This window comes from Mytilus trossulus, chromosome 5 (assembly GCF_036588685.1).
Source record: "Mytilus trossulus isolate FHL-02 chromosome 5, PNRI_Mtr1.1.1.hap1, whole genome shotgun sequence".
NCBI classification, from domain to species: domain Eukaryota; kingdom Metazoa; phylum Mollusca; class Bivalvia; order Mytilida; family Mytilidae; genus Mytilus; species Mytilus trossulus.
In genome coordinates this window covers 58,327,172-58,354,307 of record NC_086377.1, presented here as the reverse complement: position 1 = coordinate 58,354,307, position 27,136 = coordinate 58,327,172, and the positions used below count along the sequence as shown (strand labels likewise).

Sequence of the window (27,136 nt, the reverse complement as noted above, 5' to 3'; positions counted from 1 at the left end):
GGGGGGTCCGAACCCCACCCCCTGGCTACGGGTATGCCCTGTGTACCTAATGTCACTAAAGAGATTTTAGGGGTTTAAAGTCAACTGATTCAATTTATATAAATCCATGTAACAGAATCTTATGCCTTATGTTAATATTTTAAAAGGCGGACGTACATCACAATGTCGTGATTTGTTAAAAACGTCATAAACAATGAAAATTCAACCAATGACGTAACGTATATTTCGGTGTTTTTTTGCATGCTAAAAAAGGCGACGGTTTTCGGGGAAATACATTGTATGCTGTACGGTGATGATAATCTATAACCTTCATCCAGAGTGAACATAATAGGGGTGTCTGCCATGGGGCGCATGACGTTTGCGCGCATTTGGGGATTAAAAATGTTTACATTTACGCACAGCTTTTAATTACATTTGCGCGCGTCTTTATGATTTTGGACTTTCCTTTTTGAATTTTCCTCGGAGTTCAGTATTTTTGTGTTTTTACTTTTTAAAGGTAAACTCAGGTTAAAAAAATGATACAAATAAAATTTATATATTACAGATATAAATAATTCTAATTTTATCAATTTTCATAATAGCTATAACCTATAATCATGAAAATGGTTTACTTTTATAAATTGTTATTTGGATGGAGAGTTGTCTCATTGCCACACACACACATCTTCCTATATCTAATGACTATAACAAAAACCTGATTTAAAATATTTTTGCTAATTCAAACGATTTATATAATGCACCGCTGTTATGCTTTTGTTAAACCCAAACAAATTGGAATACTATAGAATGATTATATTCTTAAACATAAAGAATAGATCATAAGGGACAAATGCTACGAAGTACAATCATGTATACTGCAAAATAGCTTTACCCTTCAGTCACAGAAGTGCTTTCGCCAAATTTAGATGTGGGGTTGCTCCCCTTAGAATTGAAACAGGGAGATATGAAAATATTGTTTTAGAAAATAAAGTGTGCCATATATATGACGTTTTTATTGAAGATGAAGCGCATGTTTTATTAAGATGTTCTCTTTAGTGTTTTTATTCTCAGATGTAAATATGATTCGTGTGTGTGCCAAAACCTGTCATTTAATTTTAAAAAGACGTAGAAATTTTATATATTGTACATAGTATTTTATTTCATATTATGTATTATTATTATCTATGCATTTTAATAGTCTCTTATAATTCTGTATAGAATGGCTCTCATTTTATTTAGTGTTATTTTACAATATTACTATTGTATAAAGATTGATTGTACTTGTTGAGAGATGAGACTTTAATAAAACATTGAATTGAATTGAATTGTATAGAAACAAGAGATATTAAACATCGAATAATAAAGACACATAGAAACACATACAACCACTCGTTCTTAGGCCAATATTTTGTCTTACTTGGCTTTTAATTTGAAAATACCTACTGGTCAGAATAAAAAACCAGCCTTAGGGCATATGCCTAGTTGCTAGTGGTGGGGCCTCGGTGGCCAAGTGGTCTAAGTAGTTACTACTGTAACCACTGGTTATTCAACACTGGGGTTCTGAGTTCGGGTGCATTTGACTCCAACCATAATTGACTAGGATTGTCAGTTTTCCTATCAAAGGTCGATTGTTTTATTATGGCATTCCGGCATCCTCCACCAATAAAAACTGGTCGCCACGAAATAGCCTACATGCGGTGGTAAAAAATTGCGTTCAAACGCCCAAAAACCAAATCAGCAGCTAATTGGGCAGACAACTGAAACTGACACTGACAACGTAAATAAGAACAAAAGACTTCTAGTTCAAGAGGTCAAACCACTGTCAAAATCTTGGCGGCCATTTTGGCTCTCAAATTATAGTGACAAACTACAGTTTATAGCAACCTGCAAACTATTTGCCTGCCAGTTTTTGTTCTGTCTCGAACTATTTTAAACAAAATGCGAGAAACCTTTGTCTCGAACTTAAAGATACAAATTCGACATCTACTATACATGTAAAAAGAACAAATAATGAAAACAATATTTCAAAAAGCAGTAATGAGGGTTGTCGGATCGGGTTTAACATAATAATAGGTAAATTCCACATAAATGGAGTTAGCAAAAAATAGACAAGAGACAAATAGGCAACAACAAAAAATAGATTAAACAATAATGAGTGGTTTAAATATAAGGAATAGATAATAATGGTAAAATATTTTGGAGAAGGGATAATAATGGACAACATTAATGAAGAATAAAGAAACGTGTCTTTAACAAAAGATGAATAAAGAAACACAGAACCCCTCCCCCTCTAGAGCTTCAGTTATGTCGATAAAGAATAAGGAGGGTAATTAGTGTTTAAGAGCCTACTTCAGTACAATTGCATACACATGTTATGCAAAGAAAAACGATTGTTTACACCTCCATTAACTTCTAGTTATTGAGTAATTAAACAGTGATAAGCGATGTCAGCTTAAACAAACTTGCTAATTGTTCATGTTTTTTATTTTGTAAAAGAATGTTCCCAGGAAATTTCCTTCACGAAAAATACAGAACGATTTCAATTAAAAGATAATAGAATGATCATTAACATTACCACAGTTACAGCATCAGAATTTCAAATAGCAAATTGATTTTAAGTTGGGAGGTGTAAACATAAAACTACTTGCAATTTTTACAATGATATATGGTGTGAAAATAGTCTACTTCTTGTAACAATTTATATGATTGAAATGTCTTGTACCGTTGCAGACACGGATCCATTGTATTTTAAAAACCTCTGGACACATATCTCTAAGATTTGTTCGCTTTTTTAGTTGTGTTATTTATATACTATCAATGTATTACAGACAAATCTTATTATTTCGAAACAGAGGGACGATCATCCTTAATACGTGTAAATAAAGCAGAAAATAAAAATGATATGAATAATCAAATAAAAAATTATATTCTTCGATCATTATCAATTAATCACGTGATCAATAAATCACCAAATTTATTCAGACGTCAATATTTTCCAATTATTTTTAAGACAAATAATTTATCACCTTGTTATGATCCTGTTTTTATAGTTAAGTTTATGGTTTTATTTTACAATTCTCCATTTTGATTGACGGATGGACGAGGATAGATAAATGAATGATTTTTGGTGATGGATAAGATGATGATTTTATGTTCGAACGATTTATATGGATAACGTAATGATTCTGAGGAAGAATAATATAATGATTTTATTCTGCAACTGATCATTTAACCACTTGCTTTGATTAATACTAGAAACCTGACCTCGTTGAACTTAAATTGACGGAAATTAATAGTTAGCTTCGTTTTTCGATTTGCAGACTTAATAAGTTCGCGTAATAACATAGCCTATCTTAAGTGGCTTTAAGAGTTCAAGAAAATAATCATCTGATGAAAATACGCATCTACTAAGGCTACAAAAACTAACGTAGTAAAATGAATATAGAATTGCAGCAAGAATTAAATAATAGGAGACATAGAAACGGATCAGCTATCATAAATTCTCCGTAATTACGGAAGTAAATTCAGCACACTTTTTGTCCTTCAAGGAACAATTACTAGCGGAGTTTGTTTGCGGACATCAAATGGTACAGTAAGAAAAGGCCAATGTTCTAAACTAATATTTACCTAGCGTCAGTCAAATGTTAAATGAAATTGTGAGATGAAGCGTAAAGAAATTTGTCCAAAAACCGAAACCATTCGAGAATCTTTTGATTCTTTCATTTTCTTCAATGTTTCCCGCGAATCTCTTTCTTGAAAATGTCATCAGATTTTGAGATTTAAAGTGTAAGAAATTTGAAAATCTCTTGAACCTTTGAATTATTAGAGATATGCTTTTCAGGTTAAGCATTGGGTTACATCTATGATACGTGTCGACCAAAGATTCGGGTTTTTTTTGTTTAACAAATTTTTAATAAACTGAAATAAAGGATACACGTCAACTAGGCTACACATACAAATACAAAAAAAACACAAACATATATTTATTTGTTTCGATCTTTTATTGTTGAACATCTTTACATCATCCAATTGTTCGTTGTAAAACAAAATCGGTTCGCCACCTTTGTTTATCCAGTACACCCCATATCATCAACTTAGAAATAAATTCTGCACGACTAATATATAAAAAATGTTAGTAATCGTATCCGTATTTGGCACAACTTTTTGGAATTTTGGATCCTCAAAGCTCCTCAACTTTGTACTTGTTTGGTTTTTACATTATTTTGATATGAGCGTCACTGATGAATCTTATGTAGACGAAACGCGCGTCTGGCGTACTAAATTATAATCTTGGTACCTTTGATAACTATAAACACCACTGGGTCGATGCCACTGCTGGTGAACGTTTCGACCCGGCGGGTATCACCAGCCCAGTAGTCAGTACTTCGGTGTTGTCATGCATATCAGTTATGGGGCCATTTTTATTAATTTCCTGTTTACAAAAGTTTGATTTTTTCTGAAAACTATGGATTTTCGTATCCTAGGAATTGATAACCGTAGTCGTATTTGGCACAACTTTTTGGAATTTTGGATCCTCAATGCTCCTCAACTTTGTACTTGTTTGGTTTTTACATTATTTTGATATGAGCGTCACTGATGAATCTTATGTAGACGAAACGCGCGTCCGGCGTACTAAATTATAATCTTGGTACCTTTGATAACTATAAACACCACTGGGTCGATGCCACTGCTGGTGAACGTTTCGTCCCCGCGGGTATCACCAGCCCAGTAGTCAGTATTTCGGTGTTGACATGCATATCAGTTATGGGGCCATTTTTATCAATTTCCTGTTTACAAAAGTTTGATTTTTTCTGAAAACTATGGATTTTCGTATCCTAGGAATAGATAACCGTAGCCGTATTTGGCACATCTTCTTGGAATTTTGGATCCTGAATGCTCTTCAACTTTGTACTTGTTTGGTTTTTACATTATTTTGATATGAGCGTAACTGATGAATCTTATGTAGACGAAACGCGCGTCCGGCGTACTAAATTATAATCCTGGTACCTTTGGTAACTAATCAGTCTGACAATGGAATATAAGTAACCTAACATCATGATAGATATAAGCTTAAAACCATATACGAAAACAACTGAACAATTTATTTTCATCTTTTTGATGAATATATACTCGTACAATTTATTTATTACATCATTTTGAGGAATATATAGTCGAAATTAGTATCAATTATAAAGAATCTATCGTACTGGATATGTATGAAATGTCAATGGTATTTTTAAGCGTAATGTATTTTTTTTTTAAAGTAAAACGTAACATTTTTTTAAAGCTTAATTTTGAATTTATCAAACTGGTTTTATTTCAGATATTTAGCAGCTACCCAACTCCAGTCTACAGATGCACGTAAAATGTTTCCGTGTTTGGACGAACCTGACATGAAGGCAACTTTTAGTATGACAATTATACACCAAGAACGTAAGTTAGATTTCATTGGCGCACACAGGCAGATTTTTATCACGTGAATTTTTGCACGAATCGCAAGTAATATTCCGGCACATTTAAACTCAAAGTGAAATTCGCCTCCAACGTGCTTATACGCGAAACTCTAATGAACATTTTAATAATTCTTCCATGATTTTGATAAAATTTGAAAATGTTAGATGTTATTGAAACAACTTTATTTTGAAAATTTATGTGAATATATTAATTTTACGTGAAAAAAAATCATCACGAAACTTAAATGAAATCAGTTCACGTGAGTTTCATGTGTAAGCTCGTTTGATGTGAAGTTTTCGTGAAATGCACTCGCGTGAAATGTATTGGTGTACATGCATCCTGAAGAGTTTTGAACAACTACGTACAACCAAGGAAACACAAAAGTTCTGGAAATTTTTAGGAAACTTTGATAAAACAAAAACAGCGTGACTACACAAATCTCACATTTGAAAGCCAATTAGTTTTTTATCTAAGCTATTTCTTAATAAATTCTCTTATATTTTCAAGGCAGAACAAATAAGAAATTAATATTGAAATCACTTTTTATTTGCAGAATATACAGCTTTAAGTAACATGCCAGCAGAAACTGAACAGTATTTGACCTCTGACCCTGGATATGTCAAGGTCAAATATAAGAAATCTCCAAGAATGTCAACCTATCTGTTAGCAGTTATTGTTGCTGAATTTCAATACAAAGAAAAGATTTTTGATGATGGCTATCAGGTTTGAAAAAGAAGAGACAAAAATAAAGAAATTATAAAACAAGCAAACAATTATACTAAAACAATCGGAATGTATTATTATACTTTTGCATAGTAGACGTATGCTATTCTCAAGCAAAACATGTGGCGTGAGAGCACTTTTAAGATAGCTTACCAAAGGGCGGATCCAGCCATTGTAAAAGGGGGGTTCCCAACCCTGAGTAATTAGGGGGGTTCCAACTATATGCTCCCATTCAAATGCATTGATCGTCAAAAAAAGGGGGGTTCCAACCCCCAGAACGGTTGCCCCCCCCCCCTTGGATCCTCCAAATTAAATGCTTACGTTGAAATTGATTGATGGATGTTGAATAACGTCCAGTGGCTAATATTTCACGTATATACAGATTCATAACTTTGGTATTGAAAGATTGCCGCACATTTATCTAGTTTCTAAATAAAATGTACTAGGTGATTTTTTATTAAAAAAAAAGGTACAAATATTCTTTATACAATATCAAGTCAAATGTCATTTTACCACTATAACTATATCGTAAGCCCTGAATGGTCATATAACTTTTTGATATCGACATATGTTAGACCACGAACTCATCTCCCAAGTGAGTTGAAACACCGACATTTCGTATATATACCAGTCTATACATTCGTGATGGTGAGTGGTGACCATACAACTTTTGTAGACTAGTGTCAATTTCAGTTGTTCATCCTCATAAATCTCTTTAAGCACCCCCCCCCCCCCCCCCCCCCCCGGTTACCAAATTACAAATGAAATCTTGATAATAAAATGTGAACACAAATACCCATTTTTTTTCAGTTGAGAGTTTGGGCACAACCTAAGAAGATCAACCAAACTGAGTACGCCTTACAGATAGGAGAAGAAATATATGAGTACTTTACCGATTATTTCGGTATTAACGACATTGTTCCTAAATCAGGTGCGTTATAAAAAATTAAGTTAAATGTCATAAACATGAAATATGATGCATAATTTCTAATACTGTATATTCACAAATTATTGTGTGTATCTATTATTGCGATTTTTTCATTTAAGACTAAAATGCAATTTTATTTTTGCGATATTGAAAAAAATCCTGTTTAATTCATATAAAAAGATAAAAACAATCCGAGTTTAATTTATTGCAATTACAACCCTGTAGCATTTTTTCGCAATAATAAAATTAACCTCGCAATAATTTCTGAATTTACAGTATTCAACTTGACGTGTCACAATATACGTAGACAACTACCGTTTAAACACTGATATCTGCAAGTTCAAAATTGAGTGACAAGCTTATAACTGTAATGTATGATATGCTGTTTTTGTTTACAATTCACATTGAAGAATATCAATAAAAAAGTTGAAAATTAAGATTTAAAAAAATATTTCTACAGCAAAATGCATTGAGTGTGTATGTAAAGGTAATACTATTATCTTTGACTAGCTTTGACTAGATTGTGTGCCCTCCTCTAAGAGTAGACTAGTCCGACAGACAACCAATGTATCTGTGTGTAGCACTAGACTACTTCGAAAAGAGGTAAGGATACCTAACCTATAAATTATATCCCGGTTCAGCTAAGAAACAGGCTAGTCAAAGATGGTACCTTTACCTACACACTACTGCATTTTGCTGCAAACTTGCAATTAGATCAACACAATTGTAACCGATGGTTGTTTGTTATTCACAGATCATGTAGCTGTTCCAGATTTCAGTGGTGGAGCAATGGAGAACTGGGGTCTCGTGATATATCGCGAGACAGCTTTACTGTATGACCCTGAATTATCATCAACTGAAAACAAGTTGATGGTTACATTAATTGTTGCACATGAAATAGCTCATACGGTAAGTACGCATGCATTTATTTATTTTTTCTCTCTTTCGTTCGCTCATTCATTCGTTTATTTCAGCATTCATTTATTTATATTAATTCGTTCGTTTTCTCATTCATTCAATCATTCTTCTTACTTTCTTTCTTTCTTTCATTTATTCTTTCTTTCTGTCTTTCATTCATTGATTTGTTTGTTCATCTTTTCATTTATTCATACATTCATTGAAAGATTCGTCCGTCCGTCCGTTCGTTTCTTCTTTTCGTAATTCGTTATTACCTTTCGTCATTTATCATTGTTCCTTCTGTCCTCCATTCCTTCTTATATTATTTGATCATTCAATCTCACTATTTATTCATTCTTTCCTTCATTTATTCACACATTCATTCATTCATTGTGAGTAAAATGCGATAATTGTAACATTTGAAAATAATAAGGCAGCACAGAAATAAGCACTTTTAAATTTATATGAACGATCATTCATACATTTATTTCTAATGAAAATGTACTGTTTGAAAAATGTTAAAGTATTTGACTCAGTAAGGTATGTCTTACTGTAACCATAAAATGCCATTGCCGTATTATGTACACATACAATTTAAATTTGTGTTTGATTTGGCCCTGAAACTGTTTAGATTTTTGAGCGCCGTATATGAGTCATATATAGAAACAAGTGTGTCTTATGTACAAAATGATAGGCCTGTTATATTTTACTAATTTTTAGGCCTGTTATATTTGACTAATTTTTAGGCCTGTAATAGTTGACTAATTTTTAGGCCTGTTATATTTGACTATTTTTAGGCCTGTAATATTTGACTAATTTTTAGGCCTGTTATATTTGACTAATTTTTAGGCCTGCTATATTTGACTAATTTTTAGGCCTGTTATAATGGACTAATTATTCCAAAACAAAATCTCAAAAACGCTATCATAAAACCAAACAGTCAACTATCATTTTATCGCCGACAACGTTTGCAGGATGTTTTGAATAAATTAAACATTGCACTCCAAAAAGAGTGATTTACAAAAATCTCCATTTGTCAAGGTCCAATAACAAGTACAATCATGTAACTCGTATACATTTTATTTTAATTTGAAGTTTTACCTTATTATCATTTAACAAGTGTTAGATATGTATTTTTACCAGTGGTTTGGTAATATGGTAACAATTGCACCGCAAAAAGTAATTCATTAAATGTCCGTTGACCAATACCCAATTTGATACAATTAATATTTTTTGGTATTTGATGAATGTATTTGAATTTTTTGAACCATTAAATTAATTTTTGACTCTTCACAATGAATAATCCTGGAAGCCATTAATTTAAAATAAATTCTTATCAAAAATAAGGCTAAGAGAACTTTTTGTATTATTTATATTAACAATAACAACGAACACACATGTTAGCGTATGAAGACACAACGTCAGAGTCGGCGTGTCGCCATAAAAATTGAGAAAATTGAAATAAAATTAATACTTTTTTACCAATCAAAAGAGAGTAAATACACCAAAGTTTTGTATTATGCAGTGGTTTGGTAATATGGTTACTATGAAATGGTGGGACGATCTTTGGCTGAATGAAGGAGTTGCAAGTTTATTGATGTACTTCGCCATGGATCATCTTTATCCTGATTGGGACATTGTAAGTTTTTTGGAATATTAATGCATATAAAAATACCATTAGATTCCTGTGCTTTACTTATCTTTCAGACATTTGTATGTTTTTAATTTGAAATATGATAATCCAATTTTCTGAATATGACCTTTTGAAAATGCTAGTATGTAAATTGTGTTTTGTTATGATAATTAAGATATAAAGAACCAATTGAACATGAATTCACCCCTCTGCCCCCATCCCCTCGCTCCAAAAAATAGAGAAAAGAAAAAAAAAGAAAGTATAGAACAATAAACAAACAAGTCGTGTTTATAATTTTTTTATCATTAAATATTTGCATCCATTTGGGATAGTTTTTCAACATATTAAACGGTAATTAACACGACTTTATTTTGTGCAGTATTTTTTGTTTACACATTTTTGTATCTTTTTTTCAGTTTAATCTATATGTTGTTGTTAAAGAAGTGTTTACAGTTATGCTTAAAGATGCTTTACCTACGTCACATCCGGTTTCAACACCAATTAGTACACCTGATGATATTGCCCAAACTTTTGATACTATATCATATAGCAAGGTAAGGTTCCGTTTTCACAAATTTATATATTTATATATTGTATGCCTACTAATTTTCACAAAAGATTTATTTTTGTTTTTCGGAAGTAGAAAATTACGCAAACATGCAAATATGTTAAACTTCTCTTATAAAAATATGAAAATCAGGAAAGTAAATCGCAGTAAAAATTACAAAATGCGAAACTAAGTTACCACAAATATAAGCTGGTTAACAATACATTTATAAGATTTCGAACTTATTTAAGTTTTTTTTCACAATTTTGTTATGTATCAATGTTATAGTCAAAGGGTAAATCATCGAATACTAAAATATAAGATTCATAAAAATACAAAAACAGACCTCGATTAGAATGCGTCCAGTATGGTAAATTAATGCATAAACTAAAAACATTTATGTGTCAAATGAATTTTGCTTGAAATCAGCAGTTTATATAAAAAAAAATGTGTTCACTCATTTTAAAGTCACAACGAATAAGGTAAACTTTAACACGATGCTAACCATAATGTATGATTCTATTTGAATTAGGGAATGGCAGTGCTGCGCATGTTACTTGGCTTTGTGGGCTGGGAAGACTTCAAACAGGGATTAAGGGTAAGTATATTGTGAATCTATCATAAACCTTTGACACCCGTTTGGGTACTGGGTTAAAGCATAATGTTACAATATGAATTATGCCTTTCATAAATGCATACAACAGTTTACCAATGTTAGGATTTCAAAAATCAAGGAAATTCAAAAGAAGTATGTTTTGTGTTGATTGTTTTATCTTGAATAATACATTTATCCTGTTGTTTACTTCACAAAAACGAATTATCAAATTAAAATTACTTTAAAAAACGATGATTATTTTTTTTTAACATTCCTTTTCCCCCTATTTATGTCACCCGATCGACAATGTCGGGTGACATATTGCTTTTCCTCTGTTTCTTTGTTATTATTATTATTCTTCCAACTATTTTGTCCGCCACTTTTCTCGGAGACGATGGAACCAATCTAAATGATAGTTGACTATAATGAGGAACAAAAAATTTCGGGTTGCAGTAGGTCACAAAAGCATAAAAAATGGCTGCCGTTACCATGGAAACCGAACAATTGTGAAAAATTCCAGTTTTTGGTTTTGGTGAATATTTTAGAGATGCTTAAACTCAGAATCATTATATTTTGATACAATGTAGGTGGCGCCCATATACTGGTTTTGGGTGATTTTGGTCATCATTGGAACTACTATGTTGCCATGGAAACTACACCAAAAATTTCAAAAATATGAAAATGCTCCAATTCTTTGGAAACTTAAGCATAACGATGAGCAACTTTAGTAGATGTGGAAATTGGCGTTGGAATTTCCAAAATGTCTGCCGTTTCCATGGAAACAGGGCAAAAATGGTAAAAACGCTTCAAAATCCATTAAAAGTGGCATTTACTTCCTTAAAATGGTAGGTCAAATCCATTGAAACTCTGATGGAATGTTCCCTCTCATGTACCAATGTGGTATCTGCTATTAGAAATTTGGAATGTTATCTGTTACCATAGAAACCAGCCAAAATGTCAAAAAAATCAAAAATTTCAAAATGCTCAAAAAGTAATGAAACTTTATAGGATTGTTGACTGTCAAGTCTGTATGAGACTTTTGAAGTTGGAATTTCCAAAATGGCCACCGTTGCCATGGAAACTTCAGAAATGTCAAAAATTTTCAAAATGCTCCAAACTTAAGGAAACTTAATATTATTGTCAACTGGCATGTATAGATGATACTTTTGACTTTAGAATTTTCAAAATGGCTGCCGTTGCCATGGAAACAGCAGAAATGTGAAACTTTTGTCAATGCACTTATTGTACTGAAAATTAGATATATCGCAATTCATAGATCTGCATTCACTGTTTAGGTGCTTTGAAATGGCTGCCGCTTAGTGGCAATGGGGGGAAGGGTGACATCCGCTATTGCTTGCAATGGCAATTCTAGTTATTTTTACTTTTTTTATAAGCATTAATTTTGTTTTTGTTCACAAACGGCTACAACAGCAAATAAGTAGAAATCATGCATCCTTTAATTGTCAGATAAACTGATCAGAAATACCAGGATGAAAACTCTGTACGCGATTCGTGTACTGTGGATTCATTTATTTTCGTGGGTATCAATTTTCGTGGATTGCTGAAAACTTTCATATTCATAAATATTTGATTTCGTGGTTTTGCCAATCTCTGTATACAAAGTCTATTGAAAATGTGTTATTTGTAGATCATTTGAATTCGTGGTTCCCCTGAACTCACGAAACCCCCAAAATTGGTATCCAACAAATAATAATGAATCCACAGTATAACATATTAACCACTGACCCTCGAATTAAAATAATAGAAATAATGGGGCAATAATAAAGGTCAAATAAAGTATGAAGTTAAAAAGCATTCAGGACTCAAATTCCATTAGTTTTGCCAAACACAGATATGGTAGTATATTCATGAGTGTAGACCATCTTTAGTTTTTCGAAAATTCAAAGGTTGTAAATAGCTAATTTATAAGAATGACCTTGATATCAAAGATAACTCATGTCAGCAAATTAAAGAAGTGCCGACTACTAGACTGATGACAAAGAAACTCATCATATATATACTAGTATCAGGATTAAAATTGTGTATGCCGGATGCGCGTTCCGTCTACAATGACTCATCAGATGACGCCCAAATTAAAATAGTTTAAAGGTCAAATAAAGTACGAAGTTGAAGAGCATTGAAATGCCCCAAAAAGCATGTCAATGACAACTTGATATTGCATATTACAAGCAGTCAGATGATCATGCATTCAATTAGATGTTAAAAACAGGAGTACACTAGGAACGTTAATATCGACTTCAGAAAGTTTTATCTTCTTCACCAAATGAGGGGATCGAAAAACATAATATCAATGCAAATAGTCATGAGTATACACTATTTAAACAGAAATGATAGAAAAAAATTGACATTCAAATCCCATCAAGTGTATTCTTTCCCAATGCACGCATTCCTTTTGAAAATAACATAATAATGCATTGGTGAGTAAACGTCGTATTGACAGACAAACGGAATCATCAAGTGAGATATAGTTAAACCTTTTTCTGTTGAAGAAATAACGAACAGCATGATAAATAGATGTACTTATTGATAAAATAGTCAATATGCAATTTCGTATTTCATTGAACTTAAGTCCATCATATCAAATTTTATCTGTTAGGACCTGATAAAACCAAACATATGTCAACTTGTGTCCAGAAGAGGTTCGGACCAGACAGGTTTCACTGTAACTCCTGACCAAACGGGATACACGGTAGCAAATGTAGTGTTTTGTCCCAATTGTCAGCAATAATTAAAGAGGGACGAAAGATACCAAAGGGACAGTCAACTTACTTAAATATACTTAATATATTAGAAACCCTATATCTCTCGAGGTTTTCTTTTCAGCTTTATGTCACCAAATATCAATTTAAGAATGCTGAAATGGACGAACTATGGGATCAGTTTTCAGAGGTAAGATTTGTGAAATGTAAGAATACAATTTAAATTGGGTTTAGGTGTCCAACTACTCTTTCAAGCTAACTGTCGAGAGAGATACTGTATTTCAATTAACTGAATTGGAAATATTATGCCGACTTCAAAATCAAAGCAAAGTCTTGCATGTGTGATTAAACTAATTATTTTACGTTTGGTTTTCTTGTAGCGCATCACAGAGTTTGCATTGAAGTCGAATATCAATTATTATTTTAGAACTTTTTTTTACAAAATGATAACGCAAAAAAGAAAAGAACAAACAAGTCCGCAAACAATATGCAGCAGTACACAAAAGTCGTAACAGCATGAACACCACAAAAAAAATCTAAGTTGCTACCAAAAACATAAGAAGATTCTGACCTAAAGTTGACACTCGTCACATAACTTTCATAAAATACATTTAAATTTTCTAATGTTAAAATGTGATCGAAAGTAAACATTTAAATAGAAACAAGTTTCTCTGTGTTTAGACTATATAGACAAGACTGTCACGGTTTAGATACAAAAAAATGTATTTAAAAAATGAAAACTCAAAGCCAAACATTCTTAACTTAAAACAAAAATTCCAAACTCCAAAGAAAATTATAAACGGAAGGTTCATAAGCAAATGACAAAATCAAATGCTGAAACACGTCAGGCGAATGGATAAGGTTTTGGGTGCTTTGGTATTGTACACATATCGTTCTGTGGTTCGACTGATTTGGTCATGTCCATACGAGTAAAAAAAAATGGAATTATAGTCACGATAATTGGAAAAAATCCTTTGTAATCTATGACATATATTCGCTTACTGTCAACCAACCCGCAACAATGTTAATCTTTTGATAATCTTGTATGAACTTGTATAACTTAAACAAAAAATAAGTCGGCGAGCTGTGAGCTGTGGAGCACAGTTGCATCCTATATGAATGGCGATTGTTTGTTGATAAACCCTTCATCCGAACTTAACAAATACTTGATGATAGCAGTTCAAAAAAATATTTGTTTGAAAACATTTACATTTAGTAAACTTACACAATAAAAGAAACGATATAAAAATAAGATGTGGTATGATTGCCAATGAGACAACTGTCCACAAGAGACCAACAGGACACATACATTAACAACTATAGGTCACCGTACGGCCTTTAACAATGAGCAACGCCGATACCGCATAGTCAGCTAATTACTAATTAAGTTTAGTTAGTGATTAACCATAATTTGAAATAAGATTGAGCATGAAAAAGGGGAATGTTTCAACCAACCTTTTTAAAGAATAGCAGACAATAGTACTGATATGGAACCAAAAAAAATCATTTAGGAATATTAGTTTCAATAATAAAATCTGTTGGAACGTTGATTCAAGGTTGATCCAAAAAGATGCATAATATCTAACAAAATTATTTACTCGACTTCATGGACCAAAGAACGAATGGAAAGATTTTTTTATTCTGCAAAAAAATGATAAAAGAGGGACCAACAACCAGGGGGAGGGTCAAACTCATGGATGGAAAATAAACTTACAATGCCATTGCTAAATATTAAAAAAATTAACAGACAAATAATAGTACAACAGACACAACATAGAAAACTAAAGACTACGCAACGCGAACCCCACCAAAATCTGGAGGTGATCTCAGGTGCTCTGGCAGATCCGGCACCACATGTGGCACCTATGGTGTTGCTTATATTATAAACCTATATTTTCAGGCGGTTAATCATAGATATGACATAAAATATATAATGAACACGTGGACACGGCAGATGGGATATCCCGTAATAACTATCACGTGTGAGGGTGATGATTACGTGTTGCAACAGTCACGGTTTCTATTGGACGGCAATTCAAGTTTTGGTGCTCCAAGTATATATGAGTAAGTTGAAATTTGAGCCTTGTATACGCGACTTTACGATATGTAATGCTTTGATTATAAAATGCCGTACAGTTGCCCATAATAACATTGTGTTAATGTGGTATGGAAAATGTTTGTTTTTATATTTGTTTGTCCTTATAACGATTAAGATAATAACACAATGTTGATTGATGTACCCCTATTTTTGACATTTATACCTACTAGTATTAATTATGTAATAAAGGCAACAGTATAATACCGCTGTTGTAAAGTCATACATCGAATGAGAGAAAACAAATCCGGGTTACAAACTAAACCGAGGGAAACACATGAACTATAAGAGAAAAACCAACGAAACAATAATACACTGAAGTGCAACAAACAACAATGCACCAAACATACACACAATCCGTTATATAAGGAAATTCAATGTTAAACTTTTAACTTGGAACAGGAAATTTTGAGATTTAAGAAAAACATGGTGGGTTGAATTTTGTTTTTGCTTCCCAAATCTCCTGGCTTTATGGCAATGTTAAAGTTACTTCTAGCATGACAGCATTACACGACGGGAATAAGTATAAAATATGTTGCTTATACATAGAAACTCTTTTGTATGTTTGTTTTGTTCACGTATGAGTCAATATCCCTAAAAAAAATGTGTGTAAAACAAATCTCTCTGTAGTGATATTTGACATGTTCTGTTTTTAACAAGTGACTGAGCTTAACCATTTGTGTTAATTTTGAAAGTAAAGGAACATAGAATAATTATGTTAAAACTATGGATCTATTAAATGTGTTCAAAGCATTAAATTTTTGTAAAGACATTATTGTGTTAACAAGGGATTTTTAACCCCGAGAAGCCGCATCACGAAAATATTTTTGGGCTATTCTGAGTCATTTTTGGAAAAACTAATCTCACTTTGTACCCAGCAAATTTAACCACATATGATAAAATGTCTTAGCCTCGAAACGAGTCATCATACATATCCGAGTTTATGTTACGGACTGAACTACAGAAGAAAATCTTACCACTACTGTTTATTGAGAAACAAATGAGAGGTTTAGCTAACTATTAAACCATCTTTAGTCCACTATTTTCTACATAGGAAAATACCTTTCCCAGTCAGGAATATGACAATTGTTATCCATTCGCTTGATGTGTTTGGGCTTTTGATTTTGCCATTTGATTTTCATTTTTGAATTTTTCTTGGAGTTCAGTACTTTTGTGATTTTTCTTTTTACATCCACTTTAATTAGATTCATTGACGATAACACTTTATCTTCTTGTTTAAATATTTTAAAGATCTATAACGATTTCATTCTGGCAGTACAATCCTTTGCCAATTAAATTGACGATACCAACATTGACGATACCAATTTTATCAATGTTCATTGCAACATATGCTAATAATGTTTTCGATTATTTTTTACATCTGTTAGTATATGTTTATTTATGCATGAAACCACTAACGTTAAGACATCCAATAGTAGTACAGATTTATCGTTGGACATGTAGAAAAAACCCGTATGTTCGGAACAAATCTTAGCCTATGTAGCTTTATGCATACGGGCCTGGTTTCCTAAGGGCTCTAAAATTTATATTTTAGTTACAAATGGGTTATTCCTTTTACGTATATGACAGAGGAACACTCGGACCCGAACAACGCTTCTATAGTCTGGCTAGATATGGGGTCAGGTATTTATATTTCTATAAATAAATCTTACTAGTTACAAAACATTGAGAGACCTGTTAGCTTTTATTGATTTACCTTTATAAGTAATGCTCAAAAACAAATCATTTGAAAAGACAAGGATTAAAAAGAAAGACATTACTCACTATAATTTTTGAAACCAAAATATACGGTTGAAGAATAACCAAGTTCAACGGAGGTCAACTTTACCTGTACCTGCTGGGTGGTAACCTCATTTTTTGAATAATCTATAGTTTTTTTTAGATGAAAAATGAAAAAAAAATGAGCAAACGTCACCCCCGGGAACTAGCAGTTCATCAAACTGTATGGTGCCAATAATCTTAATTTATGATGAATTATTGCTTATTATTATGCATACATACTGTGTACGTAAGAAAATGAAAAACTGCTTCATTTGATTGCCGTAAGAACTGATATTATAAATAGTTTGGGATATAAAGTACTTATCCTTTTATATTATTAAACACTAAACAAGATATGTCAACCCATTTTTTATTTCATGCTATGCACATGAGAGCACATGAGCATAAGAATACAATTTAAAATAGGTGACATATTGTTTTGTATTTTTTTGCAGCAACTATTCCAAAACAAGAGAACAGTTGGATTTTAGGGAATGTTTACTACAAGGGATTCTACAGAATTAATTATGAACTCTCTATGTGGCAGTCTCTAGCAGCTCAACTTAATAGAGATCATACTGTAAGTATTCAGTAATTCATTTGCAAAGAGGGACGAAAGATGCCAAAGGGACAGTCAAACTCATAAATCTAAAACAAACTGACAACGCCATGGCTAAAAATGAAAAAGACAAACAGAAAAACAATAGCATCTGCTGAAATTGAAATCTGAAACTGCACCAAAATGTATTGTCTTTATTTTACAATAAGGACAAGTAGTATGATAACTAATGAGACAACATAAAATTTTGACTCTCAATGCTCTTCTCATTTGTTTTTAATTTTGCATTAAAATGTTTTAATTCGAGCATCAATTCTGAGTCTATTGGAGAACTATTTTCAATATGGCTTTGATACATGTATGATACTATCCTGTGGATTCATTATTATATGTTGGATACCTTTTTTTGTGGGTATCGGTAAACCACGAATTTAAATGTTCAACGAATAACATATCATTAATGCACAGATTGGCTAAACAACGAAATCAAATACATGTGTATACACAAAAATGTATGGTTTTAGCAATCCACGAAAATTGATCAAAACGAGAAAAACAATTCACTGTATTCGTCTATTTCGAAATATTACCGATTGTGTCTAATTCCCGACTGCCCCATTGAATAGCATGAATCACTTTCCTTATCGATGCTGTTTTTTATGCGATTTATCAGCTTTTTGTTATCTGAATTTGTATATTTATAATCAATTTAAAAGATTTGAATACCATAAACTACTGCCGCCGTAATCACATTTTGGTTCATAATTATTACATGTCCATAAAATAATCGTTTATAAATTTGAAAATATTAATACTAAACATGTGTATCGTACTGATACGATATCGGTCTTTTCAGTTCTTCGACATTAAATAGACTTTTTGGCGTATTCTATTAGTTTCGTAGTTGTTATTTGTTTTCCAAAACATACAATAATCTGTTTTTTTTTATACATGTGAAGAAAATTATTATCACTAAGTCATTGTCAGTTAGTCCGAAGTTCACAGATATAAATTAAAGGATCGATTTTCTGTCATTTAGTAAGCCAGACGCTTGTTTTGCATTTATCAAATTACCGATGGCGATCAAATAACAAAAAAACCTTTAAAAAACAGGAACCAAATATGCAGTTGTAGAGTATTGAAATACCTCGAATTTAAACAAAGTACGTCGAATTCAACTATGGCAATATATTTCCTGGAATAAGAAAAACGGAGTGGATCGAATTATTCAACATTTTTTAACAGTAAATTGATAGTAAACAAACATATCAATTTCACTTCTTGTTAATACAAATCTGGTGATAATTTGTATGGCGATACGACCACCAATAGGGGCACCAACCCTTTAGTTGTCAAAAATCAATTTATAGCTAACATATTTATTGTTTGGTATGGCAGACGCCTAGAACATATATTAAGTTTGTTTTTTGTAAATTACAATCCATTTTGTTTTTGTAGGTATTTCCTGAATCTAATAGAGCTGGTCTTATAGGAGATGCTTTAAACCTTGCAAGGTAATACAAACAAATTGTATTGGGCACTGTAGCCAGTCATTTGATGTTTTGTTATTGTTGATATTATGGGTACAAAAGACTATAATTAGATATAGGAAGATGTGGTGTGAGTGCCAATGAGACAACTCTCCATCCAAATACCAATTTAAAAAGTAAACCATTATAGGTTAAAGTACGGCCTTCAACACGGAGCCTTGGCTCACACCGAACAACAAGCTATAAAGGGCCCCAAAATTACTAGTGTAAAACCATTCAAACGGGAAAACCAACGGTCTAATCTATATAAACAAAACGAGAAACGAGAAACACGTATATATTACATAAACAAACGACAACTACTGTACATCAGATTCCTGATTTAGGACAGGTGTAAACATTTGCAGCGGGATTAAACGATTTAATGGATCCAAACCTTCTCCCTTTTTTTGAAACAATAGCATAACATCACAACATAGAAAAACATACAATAAAATATCAATAGGCAGACTTAACTCAATCAAAAAACGTATGATTACACAATGAACGAATAAATTTGATCTGCGATATCTGAACACAAATGCACAGTAAATTAGATATTAGAGACAAACATTCATGACCAAAAAGCTAACAAACAAATTCAAACACACTGAGAAATATTTAACCAATCAATGTTCACTTTAGAAAAAAAAAAAAAAAAAAAAAAAACGCGTTTTTTTATAATCTTGAAGTTCATACAAATGTTGTAAGAATAAGTGAAAAATTGAAGATATTACAAATAATCAAAGCTGGTGTACAGACAAGATCCATATAAATAACAAAATAACAAAAAAGCATTATAAACAGTATCAACAGGTCGAATTAACAAGAAAATACGATTTGAGAGTACTCGCAGTTACTGACAGCTAGTTAAAAGCCAAAACCAATTAATAGTAAAAAATCATGCATCAGAGACTAAAATCGACAGGGATTTAGTATTTTAACGTCATTAATAGTAAAAGAAGACATAACTTGTGCAATGCCAAAAATAAATGTATCGACAGGTAGTAGTATAGCGAAGAGCGACTTCTATAGAAAAAAAAGTTAACGTGTCTGTGTCTCTATACATCTCGCCTCAAAAGATAATGAAATTTAGTTATGTTTTAATTTGCAAATGACAAAATCAATATTAGTTATAAAGCTATTTATACAAAGTTAAATAACAAAAAATAGGAACTCTAAACGAAAAGACCTTACAAAATGTCCAAATCAAAAGCTTCAGCACATTATACGAATAAAAAATACACTGTCATATGACTTCGTACAAGCTGATATTGACACTTACAAAAACTCATATTTTGCGAATGCTATTGTTCTTGTGAATTAGATTCAAGCTTTAAGACGTATTATGTTTTTTGTCTATTTTTATTTTTCGTCTTCAATAAGTTTGTTAAACGATGTAAACTTAGCAACTAGTTTCAGTTTTCTAAAATGAATTTATTTTTCCTCAACGTTAACCAATACCATTTTTCCCCTAGGGCTCAAACTATTGACTATGAGGTTGCATTGAATATGACAACATACCTTAAGAATGAAGAGAACTACGTACCATGGAGAGCCTTTGTAGATTCAATAGAATTTATTAAAGGGATGATTTCAAAGCAGGGTTCATATGTTTTATTACGGGTAAGTTATACAAGGCATTCCATAGACACTTTATTCATATTAGTTATAAAAGATACCGAGATTATATTTCAAAGCGCATGACGGGCGTTGTGTATACATAGCACTCAAGAGTGACGCTCAAATCAAAATATATATAAAGCCAAACAAGTACAAAGTTGAAGAGCATTGAAGACCCAATATCCAAAAACATTTGCCACATACGGCTAAGGTATTCTATGCCTGTAATAAGAAAATCCTTGGCTTTTCGAAAAATTCGAAGTTTTGTAACAGTAAATTTTTTAAAATGACCATATAAATGATATTCATGTCAACACCGAAGTGCTGACTACTGGGCTGGGGAAACCCTCGGGAACAAAACGTCCACCAGCAGTGATATCGACCCAGTTATCAAAGGTACCAGGATTATAATGTAATACGCATAAATCAGTTACGGATATGCCTACATCATGCGCCCGCTATTCGGGAATCTCCTCCCGTAGAACCTTTCGGAAGATAACAAAAATGACGAACACAGTTACAATGTTTGGATGTATATATATAATTAGTTATATAAGGCGTTTGTTTCTTATATCTGTGAAACTGAAACACAATATCTCTCTTCATAAAACATGTATTTCAAACGCAATTTGAATGGTTGACTTCTTAATTGCATGTTTTCAGAAATATCTTCATGACCTGGTGGCACCTGTATTTGACACTGTAGGAACATCAACGTCTGGAACTCTGCCAGAACAGTGAGTTATTGCTATAGAATTGTTATTGTTATTTGATTATGAAAAAGTTGATATTTTTAAAAAGTACAACAACAAAAAGCATCCTAAACACAAAGATGTGTTTTATTGATTCCCAAGTCTGAATTGTTTCCTTACCATCAATAAATTTTATTGCCTTTCAAAAATTTAACCTGAAAAAAAATATATAATCGTTCTTTGAACATTCTTCTTTTTTTAAAGTGTGAAGGGAATGGTATATACGGATGGCAGTAAACTGGACTGATAACTCTTATCTAAAACTTCTCATGCATATTAAACAAAATTTTAAAACAATATGTGTATTTCCAGGCACATGAGAGACGTAATGCTACAAACAGCATGCGATGTAGGTGTAGTTAAAGCTATTAGTTATGCCAAGGAAATGTTCAAGAAGTGGAAGACGGAAGGTATCAAGTAAGTATTAGTTTCTAAATTTAAAGATTTTTTTTCAATTTTCTATTTAACCACTGTACTTACTAATAATTATTAACGCTACCAACCTATCACAATATACATGTATTCGCATTTTCATCTCGATAATGTTCAATGCCGTGTGAATGTCCAGAATATAAAACAAGCGATGAATAGCTAATTATAATAACACAAGGCCTAAGCAAATTAAGACTTGGACAATCCTAATTTAGCTATATATTTCGATTCTAAGAATGTTTGTGGTTTTACATAGCATAAGACTGAGCCGTGTCTACATTTGATAAAAAAAAACAACCGGCTGGGTGTACTAATATATAACCTCTGTTCAATTATTTCCCGGTATTTTCCAAATTATTATTAAAAAAATGGCAAATTTAAATGTTGACTTATTGTAATGGAATTTAAAAAATGCACGTGAAACATGTTACAATTCCCTTATGATTTGTGATGCATTCACATCAGGACACTACGTCCGTCGTAACACTTAAATTCATTGTTCTCTGACACACTTTTGAATATATCTTTTACAAGATCTTTGTCGTCAGTATCTTTTATAACCCTTGCTATTTGAATTCAAAGGTTACCATCTCAGTATTCACTGGTTATTTACACTGTTGGGGTCAGAGAAGGCAGTGTTGAGGAATGGGATTATGTATGGAACAAGTCTAAGTCCTCTAATGTTGATGGCGAGAGGGAGATGTTGATGGACGCTTTGGCTCAATCTCAGAAACCATGGTTACTTTGGAGGTAATTTATAATAAATGTGTATACTAATCATGCTAATAGATAAATATGACTTATGGATAGAAGAATCATCTAAATTATTTTAAAAAAACACGAACATAAACGTCTGAACATTCTCTGGTCAAAATTTTATGAAAACCGTCAAACAATTTTCTTGCAAAATACAGCACATTTAAAAGATTTTGTTTTTATCAGTCAATCCAGAAACTCTCAGTAAATTTTCTGCAAACTGATGCAATTTCATTACATTGCATACCAGTATTTTCTTCCATTTGAGTATATAACAGCTACTGTACTAGATTGCAGAGGTAACGCCAGTGGACATCCATTCATCCTTATCTTTTACCGTTTATGACAGGTATGCTAACTGGATTTTTGACAGTTCAAAGATTAAAATGCAGGATGTTCGGCTTGTTGTCAGCTACTTTGCCAAGAATCCACTTGGTAGGATGATAGCTTTGCATTTGCTGATGACGAAATGGGAAAGACTAAATGAACAGTAAGTAAAACAACAAAAATACCAAACTCAAAGGAAAATTGAATACAAATAAGTGGATTTAACATGGTATTATAGCTAACTAAACATCTCACTTGTATGACAGTCGCAAACAAACTTGAATATTACCTAGACTAACACAATCAAGTTAATTTGGATATCGCGAAATTGAATAGCAGTTAATTAGGCAAGAAAGGGCTAAACGTATAATAAAGCATCCGTGAGAAAAAAATAATAGTTAATGACATTTTTTATTCATTAAGAAATTTAACTTAATGAAGAAGATGTTATCAACAATAAAAGTAAATATGTTACAGTTTGAAAAAGTGGTGACGGCGAATATAAACATGTATCAATCATTGATACATGTTTTTATTCGCCGTCACCTCTCAATTAAGTGTTCTCCCAAGGCCGTTTTAGGGTTGCGGTACCGTGACGCTATATTTGTTCACCGTGATGCTATTATAATTCCCGCGACGCTATAATTATTTTGAAGAGGCTATTTTACTTGTCATCATATATGTATGACATACATATATTTAATAGAACGCTGATAACTATGTCTGTAAGGCTGTTGCTTTTTGTGAATTTATGCACCCTCATAGATATTTCGTTTTGTTAGGTTTGGTGGAGATAATTTTCTTCTGCGAGAAACCATTGGTGAAGTTACTCAGTATGTGAATACGGAATTTGAATATAAACAGGTATGATATCCATATTCAGGGGCAGATCCAGCCATTTTAAAATCCTTCCTCTTTGGATCTGCCACACATAATTTTAGACTCGCACAATCTCAAACACCAGACTAAAATATTCATTGTGTAAGTGCCAATTTGACGGAAACTCATGCTATGGTGAAAACATTACAAGCAAAAAAGCACCAAGGTATACATTAATTTAAACTTAAAATTGAGAATGGAAATGGGGAATGTGTCAAAGAGACAAAAACCCGACCATAGAAGAAAACAACAGCAGAAGGTAACCAACAGGTCTTCAATGTAGCGAGAATTTCACGCACCCGGAGGCGTCCTTCAGCTCGCCCCTAAACAAATATATACTAGTTCAGTGATAATGAACGCCATATGAATTTCCAAATTGTCCGCAAGAAACTAAAATTTAAATAATACTAGACTAACAAAGGCCAGAGGCTTCTGACTTGGGACAGGCGCAAAAATTCGGCGGGGTTAAACATGTTTATGATCTATCAACCCTCCCTTGATACCTATAGCCAATGTAGAAAAGTAAATGCATAACAATACGCACATTAACATTCAGTTCAAGAGAATGTTTGATGATGATAATGTTTTCCTGTTCTGCTATTTCGAGATATAATTATTATTGAGATGCCCTAGAAATTAAAATTAACAGGAGGAGTAATCCTGTAAATTTCACAGGAAGAATCAGAAGACGTATTCCCACTGAGCATGAGGGTTACTAAAAGTACTTAAATATAGGACGGTTATGTCGGCGGGTTTTCAGCCTGGTTTTGAAATTCTTTGAAATAGGGTTATTCTCACAAAGACTGACTCTTTATAACCTTTTTTCCGCCGCTATTTCAAAACTATCTTTTTGTCAATGATTCGAAAGGAAAATTATGGTTCGTTTTCAGAATTGTTAAATATTTTAACTATGATCTTTTAAGAAGATCCCTTTGTTCATGTATTATATATGTGATTAACTCATGGTTAATGGTTTTACGGTGACTGATAGTAGTTCACCTCCATGTTATTTTGTGTCATGAGGAGATAAACTCATTTGCATTCAAACAATATTTCTACATACGATTTGTTTCAATTGAAACCTTTCATAACAGTATTAAATAAAAGTTTTTATATGTTAAATTCAGTACTTGTCTACATGCCCATGTGGACTAAAAATCAACAGGAAGAAGTATCATCTAAGCTGAAACCATGTATCATTTCATATACCTGAAGTTGTTTAAGCTGTTACATTTGCGTGATTTGTTAAGGCCATCAATTTTTTTTTTATTTCATATACTTTTTTTAAGCTTGAGAGACTCTTCCGAGATAAACCACCAAAGGTCGCAAAGAAAGAGGCAGAGAATGCATTAGCTCTAATGAGGTAACTTACGAACTTTTGATAAAAATGAGAGACGAACTATTTTCTTTAAATATTTTAACACATAATAATCGAGGAGTAATGGAAAACATAAAACAATGTCATTTTACGTAGCTATTTGTAATAATTTGAAAGTTAAATGAGAAACAGATAAACATTAGAACTGGCTATGAATATCAACGTTTTGTCATTCAGTCAAAACTTATTATCTATCAAGGAACACAAGGATTACAATTGAACAAAATTTGGTATTTATTTACTATATATATATAAATCTTTCGGATATGTATGCTTGTTTCAAAGCTGTTTTCTTAAAATCAGATTTATAATTTATATGTTGATATATCATGAATGTAATGGTAAGGAAATAACAAAATTAACAGTTTTTTTACAAAGCTTCCTCAAGTGCATCATATTGGTTTAACAGTGTTTTGTGTCAAAGTCAATTGTGCAAATAAGTCATTGACGTTCTAAGTATATAAAAGAGAGGCAAAGAAAACAAAGTGATATTCAAACATATCTAGAATTTAGAAGAGACATATAAATAAAATATACTGTAGTTTTCTAAATAATAAATAACTCGAAATGATAATTCTGAAATGATATTTGTAATATACCTAAAATCACTCAAGTTACAAGTCATATATTTGACTCTCCTCCAAGTATGGTTTTTACTTTTGAATATCAATTTAACAGTAAAGATTTCATTTTTAGAGCAAACATAAAGTGGATGGAATTGAATTATGCTACAATCACAAACTGGTTACGGGATCACGTGGTTGGAATGCTTTAAAAATTATTGGTCATTTAATTATTTGATCATATGACATAGTTTCTGATAGGAAAAATGGCCAGTGACTTGCAAGTGAAGTATTGACAACAACAAAAAAGATGTAACTGTATATGTATATATTGTGAATTAATGTTCAAATTTGTTTGTTATATTTCTTTTTATCTAATAAAATTACTAAATGTTATGCCGTAATAATGTGAAAATAAAACCTAAAATTTGTTGACCCATTGCGTAACATAAGTTTGCTTAGGTTTTTTTTCATTTATCGTATTTTATCCCCATGCTAGGTAAGTGCTGTGCATGTTGTTGTCGACATGATGTTCCAATACATGCTGCATTCAGTCCACACCCACACTCCGTAGTAAAAGTTGAACTTTTTAATTTCAGTACAGATTGTATTCGGGTATTTTAACTCATAAAAACACTATCCAGAAAAGCAACACGAATCCTACAAAACGTCATATATGAAACAGATATTTCAGTTAATATTTTAAAAGGGATAACTTCAACATCACTACTAGGTGTCGGTTGATTCTCAATGACTTCACGATAAACTGCCACCAGAATCTACTTAAGATGGAGTTCATTATGTTGATTTTAGAGTAATTGGTCTTTGGGAAATCTCTTGGTTTGATCCACCTGCTAGTTAATTGTCATTCCACAGAGTTACCAGATGACTAATTGCGTAGTTCATATAACCGTTGGTATATTGGGAAATATTTTGTATATGTTTTCCATTCATGTTGAGCTTCGATTTTTTTCATTTAATAAGG

At 32.2% G+C, this 27,136-nt stretch overlaps 1 protein-coding gene across 1 annotated transcript in view; it reads left to right on the top strand.

Annotated features, from left to right (window-relative positions):
- The window catches only part of LOC134718974 (glutamyl aminopeptidase-like), a 36,883-nt gene extending 10,431 nt beyond the window's left edge, over positions 1-26,452 (top strand). Inside the window, exons 2-21 of the mRNA XM_063581857.1 lie at positions 5,303-5,412; positions 5,987-6,156; positions 6,967-7,087; positions 7,839-7,993; positions 9,507-9,620; positions 10,031-10,168; positions 10,694-10,759; positions 13,601-13,666; positions 15,377-15,540; positions 17,127-17,215; positions 17,809-17,933; positions 19,371-19,426; positions 20,920-21,067; positions 21,728-21,801; positions 22,129-22,233; positions 22,831-22,998; positions 23,354-23,494; positions 24,114-24,195; positions 25,500-25,573; positions 26,285-26,452. Coding sequence (XP_063437927.1) covers positions 5,303-5,412; positions 5,987-6,156; positions 6,967-7,087; positions 7,839-7,993; positions 9,507-9,620; positions 10,031-10,168; positions 10,694-10,759; positions 13,601-13,666; positions 15,377-15,540; positions 17,127-17,215; positions 17,809-17,933; positions 19,371-19,426; positions 20,920-21,067; positions 21,728-21,801; positions 22,129-22,233; positions 22,831-22,998; positions 23,354-23,494; positions 24,114-24,195; positions 25,500-25,573; positions 26,285-26,363 — 2,245 coding nt within the window. The 3' untranslated portion in view covers positions 26,364-26,452. The remainder of the gene's footprint in view (positions 1-5,302; positions 5,413-5,986; positions 6,157-6,966; positions 7,088-7,838; positions 7,994-9,506; positions 9,621-10,030; positions 10,169-10,693; positions 10,760-13,600; positions 13,667-15,376; positions 15,541-17,126; positions 17,216-17,808; positions 17,934-19,370; positions 19,427-20,919; positions 21,068-21,727; positions 21,802-22,128; positions 22,234-22,830; positions 22,999-23,353; positions 23,495-24,113; positions 24,196-25,499; positions 25,574-26,284) is intronic.
- Positions 26,453-27,136: the final 684 nt, after the last annotated feature.